Raw genomic sequence first — 21,699 nt, 5'->3', positions numbered from 1 at the left:
GTCTGGTATTAATTTTGATGTTGCATTTGAAATGCGCCTTCTTTCTCTGTCAAGGTGTCATTAAATAACCAGAAAACAAAGCTGAATTTAATATGCGGATTTCTACATATAAGTATATATGTAATTTCTGGTGAGGTCTTGTGATTGAGAAGGGTGGTGGCTGTAGAGTCATCATAGCAAAAAAAAAATCTAATCACTCGGGAGTCATACAATTGGAAGCTCTGTGTTGTTACATATCAGTAAAGCTAATGCACATAGAATATTCTTAAGCTTTTCTCCTAATAAAAGTGTAATGACACATCATAGTGCATTATACCTCCTGCAGCTGTCAATATTCTGATACAGAATCACCATTTTCTCTGTATGCCAAAAGTAGAGTTTTCTGTTAAATCCACACAAACATTGTGACACTTCTACAATCATCACCTAATAATAACATTTACAGTTTACAACAGTTAACTATAGTCAAAGTTATAACCACATTATTGTTTTAGCTATGCAGTTTTTATTACTGTCTGAAAATTACAACTGCACCTGTAGCACCCCGGGCATTTAATATGAACAAAAATATGACTTCTTTCACAGCCTAACAACTAACTACACCCTCATCTCTGCCCTCAAAAAGCACACACAGACACGCACGCACGCACGCACACACACACACACACACACACACACACACACACACACACACACACACACACACACACACATCTAATAAATCGGCTTCCCTACAAATGCTTGAGGGGAAATTACTTGAGCATTAGTAGCCCGCAGAAAAAAAGAAAAAAGGTAGTATACCAAACAATTCTTCCCATGAGAAATCAAATCATTGACACTATGATTTCTAATTGTGTGCCAGAAGTGATTCACTTCTTTAGGGAAAATTTTCTCCTTTTCATGATGGTGCGACCATAAAGCTGCCTTACGTATACAAGTTTGGAGTGGGGGGGAGGGGATTGCTAGATTCACTCCCATGCAATAAACAAGAAAAAAGTTTTTTTTTCCATTTTGGACTTTGGGCATTTTTTTTTCAGGAAGTCAGCGTTTCATAGTAGAACCTAACAAATCATACATAGTGCATTGGAAATGATTGCTTTCATACCCAACTCTTCATTGAGTAATGCATCCCATTTTGCTGACCACACATTTTTAGTCATGATTGCTTTCAGCCAAGCTACAATTCAAGTTAAAATTATTCAATGGGAAATTAGTTGCTTTTCTAAACATTTACTTACTTACGTGCTTACCCTTGGTGAAACAAACAGAACACAAAGAAGTTCCAAGAAAGGACAAGAGAATGATACAATGTTGTTATTTAAACCAGGCACACCAGTTCCAATAGCAAGCCCCGAAAGTCACTTCTCACTGACCTTCCCATATGCAGAACTGCAAGTCAGTTTCCTCTTTAGTGAATGACATCAGCTACAGTCGATTAGCTAGAGAAATTCAAGTGTTAAACATTTTAGCCAAAGGCCTGTTGTGCAACATATTTGCATAACCACACAAGGAAAACAACGGAGTCTTTATCCTGTATAATATATGTAGGTTTAGAATGAAATGTTTATTGTGTTTGAACTAAACATTACTGTTTTGCAAAAGTGCCTTTTCCTTGCTCTCCCCCCCTCCAACTTTATTAATGGCTGCACTTTGTACATCACTTAACACAATACCTTCTTTGTTCCACCTGCCTTCTAAGTTAACATTAATTATTTGTCTGCTTTGTTATTTCACTGTGCTGATGAGGTTAACTGCCACTAGGTGGTCATTTACTGATCAGACCCAGGAAGAATAGCTCTGCTTTAGTTATTTGTTTGCTAAATAAGCAGACCCATTTCAGCAATGACTGAGTCTGGGACACATGTACCATGCAACAAAATAAATGCCAATAGTCACAGTTGTGTTTTGAAGATTTACAGTTTCATATATCACAAGCAATATGAGTTACATGGTTTACTATCAGAATTGCAAACGTCACTCGGTCGAACGTTGTATAGTCGAACGCATAAGGTCGGAAACACAAATGTCGAAGGCAGTATAATCAATCGAGGAACGGTTTTACCATGGGTCGAAGTAGGTGTACAGTATAATACCCTACTACAAACATCCTCCCTACCTCGACCCATGGTAAAACCGTTCCTCAATTGATTATACTGCCTTCGACATTTGTGTTTCCGACCTTGTGCGTTCGACTATACAACATTCGACCGAGTAACGTTCGCAATTCTGATAGTAAACCGAGTTACATACAATAAGTAGAGAATAGACATAAAGCATTTAAGACAGACATAATTGTGGCTGCATTAGCAATAAAATAAAGTTGCATGTACAACAAGTTGCAAGCACTGTTAGGCATTGCAACACCAAGAGGATACACAGTGGATGTGTAAACTATGGAGCTGATAACAGTAATTTCAGTTAACACCCAGTACCCTTGGGATAATTATGCTTCATGCATTTATGTATATCACATATTTGTTGCATATGTTTTAGCTCATATACATAGCAGAATCAGAGATCACCGTAGCAGACAAGACTATCCATAAAATTCACAAACACTGGTAGGATATAAGGGTCGGTTTAACTAATATCTTTAAAGCAGCTGCCTTTGTATATGTGTTTTAGGAATTAAGAATCTTTTTCCTGAAATCTTTACTATTTTCCATAGATCAGCTAGAAGATTGTTTTATTTAGCATGCACAATCTTTGTGAAGCTTTCCACAACTGCTAGACTATACATGGACCAATGAAAAGTTAGATAATTCTTATCTTGGGAAGTGAGAGATTAGGGAGAAGATTTTCAATGCTAGTTTATTAGTAGGTGACAAACAGTGTTCATCATAGAAAAGTTTAAAAGTACAGCCTTCATACCTTTCAACTGTACAAATTTTTGCAGACTGTCCAGATTTTTGTCTCATATTTTTGGTCTGTTTCTCATAAAACTGTGTTTTTTTAGCAAATCATAGAGGGCTGAAGTCAGAAGATAATGACAAACATTTGTATTTCAGACTTCATACCCTTTACAAAATTCATGCTAATGCAAAACCTATTGTTCTATCAACTTTGTAAGTTTGTAAGAGCAATATTTAAAAACTGTCCCTGTGTTTGGGCTTTGGCCCCATTATTTATGGCTTTGTCAAGACTTCTTTCTCTAAGAGGTTGAGAGGTATGGATACAGGTATGAAGTAAAAGGGTGGCTTGTGTTGTTAATGGGAGCTAGTTGGCTTTCTGGAGATTAAAACAGGGGTGCTCAGTTTGGGTAAGTGATCAAGTAACCTGCATGTACAGTTTATAAAAGGTTTATTAGATTCATGATAGGATATTCTGCAAAAGAAGGAGATTTCGCTGCATATGTTATTTCATGCTTGCATTGGCAAAGACAATTTGCACATTACAGATGTGTGTTTTAAAGCTGAAATCTTCATGAAAAGAAGGTAGATGAGCAAATTGTGCTTTTTATATGTATCCGTTTCTTGAGTTATTTAATTGAAAAATCCTTGCTGCTGAAGTAAAGTTCATGTTGAGGAACAGAGACAGAAAGCTGAGAAGCCATAAGGAGATTAGAACCATTGTTCATTAGAGAAGTGTAACAGACAAGACTAAAGAAGGACAGTTCCCCTTGCTAAGAAACTTGTAAATTAGTAAACAGGTTAGGAGTTCAGGTTTTTTCAGGTACTGACAGGTAGCCCATTTCCCACAAAGAGATGCAGTGCTGATTCTGTTTTAAAACTATGAGTGACATTTTCCAGGGTAACGTGACCCCTCTGTCTTGTTAGGAAACCTAAATCTCTATAATTCATGAACTTAGCAGCAGTCCTATGCCTTCTTCATCCTTCATGGCAGCCACAGTATTATCCTATGAAGATAATATCTTCCATCTTAGCTGACAGCATCACTCACTTGCTAAGTACATTGCTGTCGAGCCTCCATAAAATGATTAGGCCAAGAAACTAAACCATGTGTATAAAATGCTTGATTATAAAGTAGGGAAAGAAGAATTATCCTTCTTTAGTCTGAGCTTTGATGCATGCTACTGTTTCAAAGGATAAGGAGCTATTTATTTGATATACTTATTTACTAAAAAATGCATCCATTTGAAAACTATGTAGATACTAATTAAATATTTCAGTCATGAGAGGGGAACAGCAAAATACAGGAATACATATACTTAGAGAGATTACTAACATACAAGTACATTCAGTAATACTATTATGCATAGCTTATTAAGCACATGCTATGGAGTATAAAGGCACAAAATATTATACCTGCAAAACAGACCCTAGTATAGAGAAAAAACATTACAAAGCACATAATTTACCATCAGACATCGAATGAAAAAAGGATTTAGGTAAGGTGCTGATATTAGTGCATGCTGGGAAGAGCTGTGTTTGAAAGGACTTCCTATGTTTGAGTCCAGCAAAAGAAAGCACCTACCCTGCTAACTCAAACCTACAGCTAGGTACATTCACAGTGTGCGATAACTGAGAGGCACATATGGTTCTGAAAGATTTGGAAAATGACAAGAAATTGCAAGAACAGGACAGTAGGTGCAAACATGAGTCAGAATGGTCAACTTGAAGTCATGTTTATACTGTATCACTTATTTAAGGTTTATTTTGCTTATTTTGCACACACACACACACACACACACACACACACACACACACACACACAGACATAGAAATATATGGTCTACAGTTGAGTAAATATACATACAAGACACATATGCATAACAGAATATTGCATAATAGTAATTGATATTATAGTAGTAACTATAGAAGATATGTCATCACGTAACATGATGTATACTTATGGCAAATGGCAAGAAAAGCATTTCACAGTTTGGAACGATTAAGAAGACCCTATCACACTGCAATATAGCATACTACCTTCTGCAAACAAGCACCGCATTTTTTTTCATTTTTTTCATTAAGGAAGGTAACAGAAGAGAGAAAAGGGTTAAATTCAATCTGCCAGACATTGCAAGCAGCATAGCTTTTGTTCTGGACAGGTTGCTGTCCAAAAGCTGATTAGAATGTTATGGACGGATTATCAGGGACCTCATTAACAAGGACATTGGCAACCTTCATGCACTTGATCCCACGCAGTTTGGCTTCGTCAAGGGGAGGTCATGTCTGCTAAATTAGGTTGACTTCATTGAGACAATCAGCAAAGCCATGGACGAGGGGAAGACGGTGCACACCTCCTACCCTGACCTGTCCAAAGCCTTTGACACTATTCCCCACTCAGGCATAATAGATAAGCTCTCTCAACTAGGCACCAATCCATTTGTTACCAGATGGGTAGCAAACTGTCTCACTGATAGTACCCATTAAATCAAAATAGGGGAAGCCACCTTAAGCAGTAGACCCGTAACAAGTGGCATTCGGTCTTGGGGCCTCTGTTATTTGGGATATACTTTTCTGAGGTGCAGGACAAAAACAGTGGGCTATGGCTGACCAAGTTTGCAGATGACTGCAAGCTGGGTGCTGTCATCAGTTTCCTTAGTGATGTGGACATCTTCCAAGAGGGTATCACTCAGACAAATGACTGGTGCAAGAAACATGGCCTCAAGGTGAATACCAAAAAATGCATCATCATCCCCTTTGGGGAGTGCGATGTCCGCACAAATTATCACATTAGTAACAATGTCCTAAGTACACAATCAGTCATGAGGGATTTGGGCACCCAGGTTGATAGCAACCTGACTTTTGACCACCATGTTGCTTTCATTGTACGGAAAGCCTTCTACATGGCCCACCTCATAAGTAAGGGTATCTCATCCAGGGACAAGGGGGTCATAACATCCCTGTATTCCCCCCTTATTGCCCTTTTTGACATGTACCTTGTAAAGCACATGTAGCAGCTGGAGAGACAACATTGGTTCCTCACCAGGAGAATCCAGGGCCACAAACATCTACCCTACACAGACAGGCTAAAAGCCCTATCCCTCTACACAGTTTCATACAGACTCCTTAGAGGTGACCTCTGTCTGGCATACAAGGTGATCACAGACCCCACCTTGTTGGGACTGCTGCAAATCAGCAAGTCAATCTCCACTCAAGATAGCTACATGCTCGGCCTCAACCTGGTCTGTGACAGCAACAAGACTTATTGGCGGGACAGATTTGTGACTCCCCTCATCTATGGAATAGACTCCTTCTCCACATCAAGCAGAGAACCTCTTTACCTCTTTTTAAGTGCAACCTGGATAACTGGATGGGAAACAGAAAATAGACCCCTGGGATTAAACCCATGTCCCTGCTGGACAGGGGCATTGGTTGCTGATTTGTCTAAATATGGGCTAAACTCTTGGCTAGGCTTATAAGGGCCTCAAGGCCAAAAGCCTAGTAACCTCCTATGATCCTATGATCCTATGAACAGTGATAAGATCCCCCTTCAGAAATAACTGTAAGATCATGTTTGTGTATTCCAAAAATAGCAGTTTATGAGCACAATGAGAATTGCTTAGATCTGGAAGTTCAAGGGTAAATGCTAGGAATAAGTTATACAGAACAATATCTGATCCCCGAGAGACCCTAGAGGGGGAAGAGGCAAAAGGACAGGTGGAAACTAATTTCACAGTGAATGTGCAGTGAAACAGCTATAAGAGATAAATAAATGTAGCCAATGTTCAGAAAAATCATTTTTGGGCAATTCAGACAGATGGAGTAAGAAAGTCACAGAGACAAAAATTTAGCAACAGCTGCAGTTCAGGTCACAGTAAGTTAGCTCATTTCTATATTCCTATACATAGAGTTTTGTAAGTCATTCTTGAGAAATACAAGCAAACAAACAAATAAATAACAAAAAAAAAATCAGAGACTAGCAGTGCTTGTTACCAAATACTCCACAAAGAGCACAGGGAATGAAATGGTCATACTTTCAACAACCTAATATGCTGCAAAAACTACTCCATCCCCTACTACATCTGTACAAAGAAATGCTAAACTCAGTAACATAAGAACTGATGGTGCAGAGGGACAGCTCCTATTTTGCATGACAATGACATGGGTTCAGTTGCAGTCCAGATACCAGAGGCTTCAGGGTTAGGATATATGCACCTAATGGCCATCTTGCTTCCCTCTGTTAGGAAACACAGAGAATCCACTCTGTGGGAGACTTCAGACTATGTCGGATTGCACAAGACAGTCACTACATTAAGTGATGGGCACAGACAGTATTTTTCACTGAGGCACATGCATGGAGACACACACAAACTTTCCACAATCACACACATCATTAACTCCTGACTGTGCCTTTACTCTGATTCAGGTTAATCTCTTCTACAGGTCAGACTAGACAGAATCTTTGTTTCACTCTCTGTCCATCTGTACTTCGTCACTCTGTATTATTTAATTGGATATCTTGTAATACTGTGTTTTCATGCTAATATAAATATCTAATTAATATCTGCCTCGTAACAATGTACCTGCTTACTTGTAACTTTTGCAATTGTTATGTTATCTGTATAAACTCTGTATATTCTCTGTTATGTAACTGGAACTTTTCTCCTTGGGCCTCTGTTGAAAATAGGTTCTTTCTGACCCATTCGGGCTATCCTGGTAAACAAATGTCAAATATATAAATTCCTTTGCATGCTGGGTGTAAAGGCAGAGGGAATTAATGTATATGACACATGCCAAATACACCAGAACATTTAAACAACATTATCGGAAAGCAGGTATTAGTCCCATGATATACACAAAGGATTTTAACGTTTCAGACTTGGATTTAGGCTTTTGTCAGTGGACCACTTGAGAGTTGAAATACAGAAATCAACTGTAAGTGCATAAAACTGTAAATGATTTATTAAATGTGATTCAAGATGTTACAGGACTTAAAAAGTCCTGAGGCATTTTTATCTTCCAATGAAGTGGCCTATTTCTGGCATCCCTCAAATTTGCAATAACAAACTATTTTGAGGTACCGACTATATCTTGCTCCTCCATTAATTCTTCAGATATCTGAGGAAGACAACAGCTGAAGTAAGTGTGAAGTCCATCTCTTCAGCCTGTTATTGATTTTTAGGATAACAATGATGTATGTCTGTACCTGTCTCCACCATATCTGACCTGCAACAGCAGTTCACTCATCAGAAAAAATATAAAGTTATCTATGCAGGTATCATCTTCCTTAGCCATACTGCATCTTTTACTCCATAAAGAAGAAACTATAATTTTTAAAAATAAAAAAGAAAGAAACAATCAAACACAGAATGGTCTGAAATAACGTGCTATTAACCATCGATGTTTTAAGTCTAAGAATGCCTCTCTACATCTAGTTAAGATTTTGAGTATTACAATGGTTAACTATGGTTACGGCTGATTACATCCTACAACATTTGCATACTTTGCAATTTGCAATTGGCTTGTATCATGGGTGACTAGTGTTTACTTGGTCAGTCCATTTGCCCAATCATTAAGTAGGATCATACCTCTCAACTGTCCAGATTTTTGAAAAATATCCAGAATTATGGTTCATATTTTTGCTCTGCTCCTTACAAAATGTATGGTTTTCTGGCAAATCACCAAGGATTAAAGTCAACAAATAATGACATACATTTGAGTTTCAGACTTCGTATTCTTCAGAAAATATATGCTAACACAAATCCTGTTATTCTAGGAACTTTCCAAGTTTATAAGAGCGATATTTAAAATCTGTCACAATTTTTGGGCCTTTCTTCCCCCATTATTTCAGGCTTTGTTCAGATTTCTTGCACTAAGAGGTTGAAAGGTATACCTGAGATACATAAATACAGGTATAGCTAAGCTGCATGTGTCTGTATGCAGCTGCATGCTTTCTGAGATATAGTAACTCTACAAGGCTACCTCAAAGCATTTTCTTAGTATCTGCTAATAAAATTATAGCAATTATTCCCATGTCATTATTCCTATGGCCTCACTAGAAAATAAAATTTCACTTTTCAAGACATGCCTAGGAAGCCATACAAATCCTCAACATATACAGTAAAAAAATGAACTAATCTGGCCCCAAGAAAATATCATAATTAGTATAAAGTGTGCACAAAATGCAGCTGAAGTATAAATTAATTAAAGTCACAGAAAACCAGAGTTATAGTAGTTTAATATAGAGTATGCCATTATGAGGTTTATGCATAAATATGCTACTCTCTTTCTGAATTAGAATGAAACAGACTGTAAAAAATAAGTAAATGATTCTTCAATGAGACCTCCAAGGCATACAAAACAAGTTCATAGGATCAAAGGATCATAGGAAGTTTCTAGGCTAATGGCCTTAGGGCCATTCAAGTCTAGCCGAGCTCTACCCATATATCCACAGTCAGTGCCTATTGCCCCTGTCCAAGAGGGATACAGGTGGAACCCTTAGGGTGAATTTATGGTTACCCATCCAATCATCCAAAATGAAATGAGAGTCTGTTTCAAAGGTGTGGTAACCTCTAGGAGACAAATCTGTCCTCCAGCAGGTTCTATTAATATCACATACCAGGTTAAGGTCTTTAAAGCGAGTAACCCCATGTGCCATTTGAGTTGCGGATAGGCAGTTTTTCCAATAAAGCAGAGTCAGAGATTGCCTTATATGCAAGCCAGAGATCACCTCTGAGTAGTCTGCATGAAACAGAATAATGTGACAGTGATTTCAGACAATCCACATAGGACAGATGCTGAAGAACTTGAATTTTCCTTGTGAGGAACCTTTGTGGTTTTTCCAGTTGCTGCAGGTGCTTGGAAATGTACATACCAAAAGGGGCATTATACTCAGTTATTGACCTGATGAGGGAAGATTATAGGGAGGTTATAACTTCTTTTTTTTCTTAAGGCAATGCCCTTACTTATGAGATCAGCACTATAGAATGCCCTTCTTACCACTGTGGAGAGATGGTGATCAAAGGTAAGGTTGTTGTACATGATGACATGAGTGATTACGCTGCAGAAGTAAGCACATAAGTGGGTGAGTAGTTATTAAATTACTGCATTTGAAAAGCTATCAAAACTTTTGGAGAGGGAGCAAGCACTCAGTACTGTGTGTGGACATGAGAAGCTGTTTGTCAGATTGGAAGTGTAACACCACTAAAGAGATGAGAAGGAAGGCAGCTCACAACAGCACAAGAAGGGGCTACCCTGACCTGCACATGGGTATGAAAGGGATGCTTAAGGGGTAACCTGCACCATCACATTATGTCCCCTGGGCAAAAGGAAAGGCCACCATTTCTGGACCACACTCAGATCTTTGGGTTAAATGTTTTCAGTATAACCAAAGTGGGCATGTACAGTACTAATACCTACTGGAGCAAATGGGAACAAACGTCACAGGAGGCAGCAAGCAGGGCCAGCACCATAACAGCAGTGGATTGCCTAGAGATACCTGTGGGCACCAAACTAGAAGGATCTATACTTTATCCTGGAAAGGAGAAGAGACCATTGCCAAGAGGGATATAGTTAATAATGCAATGCTTTTTGTACTCATGGTTACACACACCCAGACATAGAAGCAAGCATATGGAGAAGGCAGCACATGCAAGACCCAGCCTGTGGTACATTTCCACCTGAGGCTGGAGATGTGGCTATTTCAGGAGATTCTAATTAAAGCAAAGTCTGAATCTGAGCTAGAGCTGTTGCAAGGTACTGACCTTCCATGGGAATGTGTTACTTCAAGGGTAGAGTTATGTGACAGCAGCAGACCTGAATGTATGACATCACTGTCCGAAGATACCAGATTGCTTTTGAAGGGGAAGCTTGGTCAGGTCATAAAGAGCTAAAACAGTCTTAGGTCTCAGACCCTAAGGTGGATAGCCAAGGAGGTTCATGATCCTCAATGTCAGGGTTAGTCCACAAACTGGGACAAAGGGCAATTGTACAGAGAATAGGCTCCTGAAGGATGGCTACATGGAGAATTGATGCATCAGCTACTAGTATCAAAAGGCTGCCAATGGGCACTTCTGGCCATAGTCTATGATATTCCATTTTCAATCCATATAAGCGTAAAGCATGCAAAATGAAGGCTTATACAGAATTTCTGTTGACCTGGCATTAAAAAGGATGTGCGAAGGGTTACTGCAATACAAGTTGACAGTGTCAGAAGGTTGACAATACAGGAGGTAACCCCAAAACCACTTTGATACGCTTGATTTTCATTGAAGAACTAGATTGTAGTCCATCACTACTGGTACATATTAAGCAAGCTTTTTCTTTCAGCATATTTACAACAGAATTAATTTCAGCCTTATATTCATAATATCTAACACATACCCCAAGCTCCAAAAGTAAGAGATATATCTTGGTGGCAATGGACTACAATACAAGTTACCCTGCGACAGTGCCTCTTTCCTCTGTATCTGCAGATAAAGTGATGAATGCTCTGTTAGAAATATTTAGCAGGGTAGGTTTCCAAGACAAAAAATTGACAGAGAGAAATGTAAACTTCATGTCGGATCTGGTGGCTTGTTTGAGGAGGCATTTAAAGACTACCTGTACCACTGACAGGACGGCAGTATAGTGGTGAGGTTTAACTATGCACTGAGGAACATGTTGAATGCATTCATATGGGAGTGAGACAGGTATATCCCCCATCTCCTGTTTGCATATGGAAAGGTGTTCCAGGGTAGCTATATGACTTTCACCCTTTAAGTTGCTCAATGGTCACAGAGCGAGGGGCTCCTTGATTTAATTCATGAGGATGACTGTCATTTCCATAAGGTATCTGCTGTGGAATATATCTGAAACTTTTGGGCCAGGTTTAGGAAGCTGATGGAGTGGTACAGGAGGATATAACACCAGCACAACACCAGAAGGTCTGGTATGGCCAGACAGCCAGGAAGAGAGAGTATCCTGTTGGGCAGACATTGATGGTGTTTATTCTTGTCAGACACAGTCAGCTGCAGACAGCATGAGAGGGACCTTTCGCTGTTGAGAGCAAGTGATGTTTATTACATGGAAGAACCGGCAGACAGGAAACAGAAGCACAGACTCTACCACATTTTCATGATGAAGCTCTATTATGGCAGAGAGACACTGTTACTTAGTATCTGTAGTGGTGTACATGGGAAACTAGAAGAGGATAGTGTTGTAGATCTTTTCAGCGTTGTGAATTCCAGGTTCCTTTTCTTGCTGGGGTGCACTATGGGCACAGTGCACAATTATGTGTAGAAGATATATACATAAGTGATGAAGTATGCCTTTTTTCATATAACTAAATTAAATATTGCATTAACCTTCTCAGTAGAGGTCTAGCACCTTGTGAAATAATAATAAAATGCTATGACCCAGAGTTAATACAAAATGTGCTTTGCATGTGATTTTTTAACCCATTTGTTAATCAGTTAAGTCTACTGAACAAAAAGTTCCTTTTCAGGGGCAACCTGGGAACATTGCCAGCTTTAGTAACTTGGTCAAAGTCACACAATAGGCAAATGGAGACAGGAAGTGCCAAACCTTGCACCCTTGACTACAGAAAGCAGCTCATGAACAGCTCAGAGCCTTAACCTTCTCTTCTAATTGCCATACTGATTCCAGATATAGTGAGTCAAACATTTTGTCTTATTAAATTGTCCAGCAAGTCCTTCAGAACATTACACTTTCCTTACCTTGTTCTAGAGCAAGGCATACTGATAACCTTCATCCATACTTTATGAAACTCTCCTGCCCCTTCATAACCAGGCAGTGATACCTACAATACATCCATCTCTTACCACCACCAACAAAGGTAAACTAAATGGTGCAGTTTTTATGTACTGAAAAAAGGCCTCTGACTCTTTACATCACTTACTTTTTATAAATTAACTGTACTTATTTGGCATACTAAGGACAGTCTGTCATAAGACAAATTATCTTAACAACAGAACCTTTATATGCCCAAAATTCAAAAGGCAACCTCCAGCCCTTTATAGTCAGAATTCACAAGGCCATAAACCTCTTCTCATTTAAATGCTTTGCAGCAGCCTTATGATCTCCAAAATCTTTCTCAACTGAATCTTTCTAAATTATTTTTTTTTGATTACAACAATTCATACTCTGACAATGTTAGAAAAATTGATGATATTGTGTTTGCAGCGTTATGGATTACTTGGAAAGTTAGATGCTCTTTTGTTTTTTCATCACAGAGTCAGATCTCTAGCAGATAGTATGAAGGAATTAAACTACTGGTTGTGGATTAAGGGGCTGGAGACAATGTGTTTCTTAATTACTATGACATTTTTCTTATTTATTGATACCATAGTTATTTATTTTTATGTTTAACAAGGTTTATCTTTCTGACAGATTACTTTTTTAAATTATTACAAATAATTTTTTGGCCTCTATGAAATTGTTCAAAAGTATTAAATTTGTTTCCCATTTAGATGTTTAACAAAAGCTTGACAGTTTGTGTTTAGGATTGCATTGTATATTCATTTATTATTATTGTACAACATAATTTTTGAAAATATTGAATTTCCTTGTTGACATTTTTGATGATTAAACTTTACATAAAATGCGAAGATCAGCATATTGTTATTCAGTAGACAGTAAATTCTCAGCATGTCACACAGAGAGAGGGAGGGAAAAATGTTAGGTGTCTTACATTCTTACATGCCCTTTTCCCAAACTTGTTTAGCATAAAAGCCTACAATCTTACTTCAAAGCAGAAATAAAACATAACAAACTCAAGTATTGTATACAGTCACTTTCCACATAAGATACAATGAACTAAAAGGACCTTAAGACCTTTATATATGTTTAAATGAAGAATGTACGGCCACCTATATACATGGATAAAATGGGTACTTGAATGGATTGCAGTCAATAGCTACTCTGTCTTACAGATGCCTACATGAATTAATCTTTGGAGTAGTTTTGTTGTGCCAAACTGTTTCTAAATTCTTCCACATCTGGGCAAATAACAAATGTATGGAATTACTAGGAACTACAAAGCCAGCACACTACACCACCAGAAACAAGTAGCATTGTTCCACAAAGATATAGCGTTCATAACAGCAGAACAATGAGCCTGCTTTGGCAGTTTTACTACCCAACCTCTCACAAACAGCACCACACAAGTCCAGAATGCAAATTACACTTAGTAATACAATCTTTAATTAGCTGTTTTTAGATAAAAAAAATTCATGTAGTATATGTTATAGGAGTCATTGAAGCAATCTGCAGTGATATTAAGCATGTTCCTAAATATTAGTATTTAGACAAAATATTCTGTTTCATACTTATAAACAAGAAAAAAACAAAAATGAGGGAGGCAGATACTGTAGCTAGTCAGATATCCTTGTCAGACTGGAAAAGTTCTCAGCACACAGTCTGGTTAACTATTTCCAGTCACCAGTTTTAGAAATGTCACACTTTAAAATCAGGACATTACTGTTACTCATAGTTTCATCTGGTTCTCCGTTCTCTGTAAAATAATTTCAGAAACTACTACTACTTACAACTGCAGGAGAAAGTCATCAATGTCATTTGATCTTTGTTCAAAGTACATGCTGCAGATTTTGTACCAGCCTCACAACATCTTGTGGTCTCCATCTTTGCAGCTTCTGTACTGCTTTTGGCATCTTGCCAGGCATTCGCTTCTTGCCCAGCAGCTCTACACTGTTAATGTATTTAGAGCAGGCTGCCAATCTTCTTCATCATTAAAGAGACTGACTTTTCACAGTGTGCCAGTGTGTCATTAGTGCTGGGCGTTTCAGTCTCGGTGTACATTCCATTCTTAGGTAAAACTATTGTTCTTCTTGCCAGCAGGTCTTAGCATTTCTTATTTGTGCTTGAATAACCTCACTTACAGTGGGGTTGAATTATGATTCCCATCCAAGCATTTCTATTCTACCTTTAGGCAAATGTGCATGACTTCAGCATTTGTTACAAGTGAATAGTCTTCTCAGGATGCATTTAGAGGTGGCATTTGTCAGGTAAACTAAACATCACTCTGGACCTTTCTCTGTAAGCTGTTGGATTTCTGCAACATAAACATTCCATTCCTCTTTTCTAAAATGTGCTATATCTTAATTTTATAGACCAATTTTTAGTCAACAAATCTGTTCCACTCCCATAGTACTACATTACTAGAACTGTGCACAATGGCAGCTGTAATTACATTTTGTTTTTATTCATTCGTTTGTTAACTGCATCTGCACATGAGTACTAAACAGGTGAAATGGTCTGATTCAAGAACTACAGGGTGTAAGTGGAAACGGAGAGAATCAAACTCAGGGAATCACAGCAAAGGTTTCTACTAGTTACTAGTCTTAATCCTCTACAATAAACTAACATGGTCTGTCATATTTAGACTTTTGTCACACTGAAAATAAAGTTGTTTCAGTTGATTGATAATAACATACATTCATAAATAACAAAAGACCTTCTTCAATCACATTTCAAGCCATATAGGAGGGCTATTTGACTAAATCAGCTGGTCTAAGGATCCTTTTCAGCCATGAACTAGGCCGCAAGAAAACAGAAACATGCAATAAATAAAACAGGTTTGATAAACCTGAATTAAGTCAGATCATTATGAATGTGGTTTCATGGCTGAGGTGAATAAGCCCTGACTATGAAGGATCAATTGGCAATCTAGGTGCTGGAGCAAATGACCAGGGAAGGTGAGAGTGAATAGTATGGACTGGCTTACCTACCCTGGGGAACTAAGGCAGCTGACCAAGTACATTTCTGACACCCATCAGATGTTGGTGTTGTAACATGAAGCAGAAAGGACTAGACATACATATACTCTGAGCTATGCATCCATATAAGGTGGATGTATTTTGACACATGCATGAAAACGTGCATAGTCATTGGGGCAGTACTGTGGGATACATGGGCATCAGGCAGCCTAAGTGCAAAGACTAGGGTTTAGCATATAACTGTGATGGCTGCATGGATGGTGGCCTCCAATGGCTGGTTATCAGTCAAGGAGGAGCAAATGGACCATCTGGTTCAAGTGAGGGCTGATGGTTAGCTTGGAGTAAAAGTAAAAAAAGTAAAAGAAAATATTTGGGGCATTTTGCAGGCATTATAATGTTTAGGGGTCTGGCATTTGGTGTAGAGGGTTAAACCTATGAACTGTAGTTCCTGTGGTACAGGGTTTGATTCCTTCAGTTCTCACTTGCCTCCTGTGTGACCTTAAGCAAGTCATTTAACAAGATAATGTTTGGAGGCAACTGGGAATTATGGACAGGTACCTCAATATTCCCTAACTCAGTAAAAAAATCTTTACAAATATCAAAGGCATACACAAATACTTCAAGTTCATAGAGACTTGACATTAACAAGTAATGCTGAGTGTTAATGCACAACAGCAAAAAGTATATTACAAAAGTGAGGGTGAGCAAAATAAAGAAAAAGACAAACAGTATTTATAAGAAGAGAAGAAAGTCACTTTGGCATTTAAACACCAGAAGATAGCCAGGACAGAATCAGAAACATAGTCAGTGTTGAGAAAGAAGGATGGGGAAGGTTAGTTTGCATCCCTACGATAAATTCAGGTAGCTTTCAATGTTTAATATGTGTGAAGTGTGGCAGGGAACGAGTATATTTCTGATGTCTCAAGGCAAGGAATTCAATACTGCAGTACACAGGTTACAAGAAGATTTCTTCAGAAACGTAAAGGAAATGTTAAAGAAAGCTTGTTACAGCTTTTCTTAAAGATTGTTTTTCCGTTTTCAGTTGCTTAATAGCATTGGTCTTCCTGGCTGACAACAATCAGAATACTCAGAGTGATTGGGCAAAACTTATGCAAATGCAATGCTGAAGACAGTCTAGGGCACAACAGATTCAACAGTTTAACTACTCCAGCATCTTGAGAGCTGAGAGAGTGAGAGAAGTTGCTCTGGTTCAATTTGTTGGCAATAATATGGCAGTTTCCAATGTAACAGGACCATGTAAATTCAGGACAGAAATCAGCCAATGTGACCACCTTCTGTTCCCTGCTGTCTTCTGCCTGCCATTAGAGAACTGCTGTGATACCATACTGATCCATTCAGGCTGCATTGTATATTGTATAGTTTATAAATTTCACACTTTCCTATAACATATATTTCAACAGTACATTCACAATATCTCTTAAGGATATGGATTTTCATCAGTAACATCAGTTGTTCACCTTTTATTACTGATTTAAATAACACAGCTTGATTACTAGCAAAGCTATTTTATTCCTTACTTGAGTCATGAAATCATCTTCTATATACTGTATTCACACTGTCATGGGTACAGGATGTTACTACTTTACTGCGTTACTACTACTTTGTACTAATTCATTGCATTATTACTACTATGTACTAATTCACTGCATTATTACTACTATGTATTAATTCACCGCATTACTGCTTAGGTTCATAGGTTCATAGGTAAGTAGTACGCTAGCTGCCCTTCCGGGGCATTTTAAGCCTAGTCATATCCAAAGGTTAGAATCAAACCCTATGCTTTGTAATATTATGGTAAACACCTTAACCATTATGCCAACCCTCCCTGCTACTATGTACTAATTCACTGCATTATTACTATTATATACTAATTCAGTACTACTACTATTATGTAAATGTATGCCATACTTTCTCACAATCACATTTCATGCCAGTTTTTGGCACAATATCAGGACTTCCTGCATATGAAACCCTATGCTAACATCTTTATGGGTACTTCTGAGACTCAGGAGTGCAATACAATGTCATGACAATTTAGTCAGAATTATAGGAATTTTTTATGTACGCTACTATTTTGTTCATTTATAGTGATGCACAATATAGTTGGAGAAAACTGTATAAAAGGAGGGTTTCTATTTAACAAAAACATTTATAGAAGCAATTATTACTGCCTTATAGAACAGTACTTAACATTTAATATACGAAACATAAAATTAGAGGAAATGGAATGTCAGGACAAATAGAATGTTAGGAATGTCTTCACATTACTAACCCACTTACAATAATAATCAGACAATTTCTGGAGTAGGCACAACCATTTCTCCTTTATTCACGCATTCACCAACACCTACTTTATCCTATTCAGGGTCACTGGGTATCCAAACCTATCCCTGCAAGCAATGAGTATAAGGCAGAGAACCAGTTCTGAGTGAGATTCCAGTTCATTGCAGGATCTGTGAACGCACACACACATGTACACACACACACACTCACACACACACACACACACACACACACACACACACACACACACACACACACACACACACACACACACGCACACACACGCACACACACACACACACACACACACACAAAATCGTGCACTTACACATATTCACTCATACACTGACTCTTATGGACAGTTTAGAGGACTGCTAATTCCTGTAATGGAATACCTTTGGGCTGAGGGCAGAAACCAAAGCACCTGGTGAAAGAACACAAGAAGAGCATGCAGATTCCACATTTAAAGCATTCCAGGCAGAAAGTATTGTGGAGAGAGAAGAGCTGTGATGTATCACTGTTAACTATTGCCCCATTGTGCCATCTACGCTACATAATCTGATCATCTCACAAGAAAAATACAGACAGGACAGTACAGTACCAGAAAGTTCACTTATTATATGTAGCCTCTGTACAACACAAAGCAGCATTTGCTTTGAAGGGCTGACTATAGACACTACATTACCATCTCGTTCACTCTTAACACTGTATATAATCTCTCTGTACATCTCAAACAGAATCTGCTCTGCAGATCTCCTTGTGAATGAATTTTAATACAATTGTGGGAACATAATAATTCTGTCTCTTTCTTTGGTGAAATCAATAGGTGATATAATTGGATGGGATGATGGACATAGGTCATATACTTTGCACCATTCATTTGTTATAATTTCTGGCTTATCCCAATGCATTATCCTTTCAGAAACTACTACTTAGTGCCATTTGTTTCTACTGCATGCATTCATATATGCCCACTATCCATTTTTTTTCATTTTTGTATGCGATTGGTAGCCTTCATAAATGAACCAGTGATTTCGGATAAAAAGGTCAGCTTTTCTGCCAGTTTGCTTTAGTTGTTGAGATGTTTGCTCTATACAACCAAAAATATAGTGTGGTTAAAGAACTTGTATCTGGCTGTTACAGAATCTAACTTAAAGCAGTTCATGTAAGCACTGATGAAAGAACAAAAAAAAGTCAACTCTCCTAATCTAATAATCTGAAATGCTGACAATTATTGCAGTGCAGGAGCACCTCTATTAAATGTTAGTTAACTCAGAGGTACGGCTACTTAACCAGGTATAACTGGACATTTTGTATGACTAGGAGTTTGGAAATTCATAGTACAAATGCTTAGACATTAATTGTTCTCTTAAAAATTATCTCAGCTATGTAAACTAAAGTGATTTATATAGGACTATAAAGAATATGCAGTATAGGTTCATAGGTTTATAGGTGTGTACTAGGCTAATGGCCCTGGAGCCTTTACAAGCCTAGCCCATAGAAGTGCCCTGGCATCATGCCACCCGATGTTAGTTCCCAGTGCCTCTATCAAGTAGAGCCACTGGAGTGATCCCCGGGATGAACTTTCTATTACCCATCCACTCATCAAGATTTTCCTTGAAGAGGGACAGCAAGGTGCTCTGCTTGACATGTATGGGAAGTCTATTCCAGAGCATGGGCAGTCTCTGGGTGAGGAACCTGTCCCTCCAGTATGTTCTGTTAATTGTGGTAATGAGGTTGAGGTCTCTGGAGCGTGTGGTGTGGAGGGATTGGGATTTCTTTAGATCTAGCATTTCTAAAAGAGCTGGGTCAGACATGGCTTTGTAAGTCAAGCAGAGATCGCCTCTAAGTAGGTGATATGAGGCATAGAATAGCTGGAGTCTTTTGAGTCTCTCTGTGTAGGACATGTCTTTAATGCCTAGGATCCTCTTTGTGAGGTACTTCTGTGGCCTCTCCAGCTGTTGCTGGTATCTAGTGAGGTACATGCCAAATGGAGCATTATACTCGATGATTGGTCTAATGAGGGAAGAGTAGAGAGAGACGATGACCTCTTTCTTCCTGAATGCAAAACCCTTGGTAATGAGATGTGCCACACAGAAGGACTTTCTGACCACAGTGGCAATGTGGTGGGTGAAGGAGAGGTTGCTGTCAATCTGCATCCCCAGATCTCTTATAATGCCTTCAGTTTTCAGTGGGCTCCCATCGATGTGGGAACTGAGTTTTTACCAAAGGGAATGACGATGCATTTTTTGGCATTAAGCTTAGGGCCATGGTTTTGACACCAGTCATTGGTCTCAGTGAGGCCTTTCTGTAGGATGTCTGCATCACTTGGGGAGTTAATAATGGCACCCAGCTTGCAGTCATCTGTGAAGTTGGTCAGCCAGAGTCCCTTTGTGTTTGCCTGGACTTCTGAGAAGTAGATGCTGAACAGGAGAGGACCCAGGACCGATCCCTGTGGGACTACACTCGTGACTGGTCAGCAGTCTGACTTGGAGTCCACTACTTTCATACTGTGTGTTCTTTCTGTGAGCCAATTTGCAACCCACCTAGTGATATAGGGGTTGATGCTTAGTTTGGTGACTTTATCAATAATTCCTGAATGAGGAATGGTATCAAAGGCCTTGGCCAGATCAAGGTAGGCTGTATGCACTGCCTTACCTTCATCCACAGCCCTGGGGACAGACTCAAATAAGTCAACCAGGTTGAGTAGGCATGATCTCTGTTTCACAAAGCCAAATTGCATGGGGTTTAGAGTTTGGAGATTTCCTGTATCTTTGTTAATCAGGTCCATGATGATGCACTCCATAGCTTTACATATCAGACTCATCAGGCTAATGGGGCAATAATTCCCAGGGTCTGTAGTCGCTCCTCCTTTATGGAGAGAGATGACTGTAGCAGTGCACCATTTGGTAGGGACAAAGTCTGAGGTGAGGCTGTGACTGAACAGGGCACAAATATGTGGTGCCACTTTGCTTTGTAGTTCATATAGAACACAGCCAGGGATATTATCGGGTCCCATGGAAGCTGTATTATTGACCTTGGACAATGCAGCTTTAACCTGTGCTGCAGTAATGCTGGATGCCTGGCATTCTTCTGGTACTGTGATTGGTCCTTTAGGGGGGGAGAGAGGGGTAAAGTTGGCACTGAATCTGTCAGCCAGTATGTTGGCAATATCTGTTGGCTCAGTATAGGATGTACCATTGTGCAGTAACTCAGAGCAAATCTGGGTATTGCAGTGGAGGTTCTTGATATAACTATAGAAGCCTTTGTTATTGTTTTTAGTGTCTGCTGCAATTCTGCCTTCATAGCTGGCTTTAAAGGATTTGATGAGGGATCTCAACTTTTTGTTGAGGCTAATAAGGGAGTTTTTCCAGTCTTGGGCCTTCACCTTTTTCTATAACAGTTTCTTCCTTCTGTTGTCGAGTTTTTTTAATGGCAGGGGACCACCAGATTGGCTTCCTTTTTTGGAGGAGAGTGTCTTGGTTCTGTTGGGTATGGATAGTTTCATGCATTTATGTACATGTTCGTACAGTGCACTGGTGTATGATTCGGCAGTCATGCAACTATTTTCTATTGTCATGGGTGCCGTGAAGTTAGCCACCTCTGTTTTTAGGAGTGCAAAGTCAGCTTTGGAGAAGTTTTTCAAGGTGGTTACCTTTGAGGGGGGTGGGGGTGTGGGTGAGATGTGGATTTCCATGGTGATTAGTTTATGGTCGGATCTGACCAGGTAGGGATTGGCCATTGGTGTAGAGCACCGGTCACCCATGTTAGCAATAACCAAGTCAAGGATAATAGAAAATGAAAATAAGTAG

The 21,699-nt window shown here is 38.9% G+C and overlaps 1 protein-coding gene across 5 annotated transcripts in view; it reads right to left on the bottom strand.

The window, feature by feature from the left end:
- Window positions 1-21,699, bottom strand: part of ARAP1 (ArfGAP with RhoGAP domain, ankyrin repeat and PH domain 1) — a 2,759,262-nt gene that overhangs the window by 1,703,665 nt on the left and 1,033,898 nt on the right. The window contains exon 1 of one of the 5 annotated variants that reach the window (XM_044073031.1): window positions 14,396-14,484. The exons of the other annotated variants lie outside the window; for them this stretch is intronic. Coding sequence (XP_043928966.1) covers window positions 14,396-14,445 — 50 coding nt within the window. The 5' untranslated portion in view covers window positions 14,446-14,484. Of the gene's footprint in view, window positions 1-14,395; window positions 14,485-21,699 lie in introns of those variants that run through there. 5 annotated transcript variants of the gene reach the window in all.

This window comes from Protopterus annectens, chromosome 5.part1 (genome assembly GCF_019279795.1).
Source record: "Protopterus annectens isolate FY-2018-M chromosome 5.part1, PAN1.0, whole genome shotgun sequence".
Lineage (NCBI taxonomy): Eukaryota > Metazoa > Chordata > Ceratodontiformes > Protopteridae > Protopterus > Protopterus annectens.
This window is presented reverse-complemented; position numbering and strand designations above follow the sequence as displayed.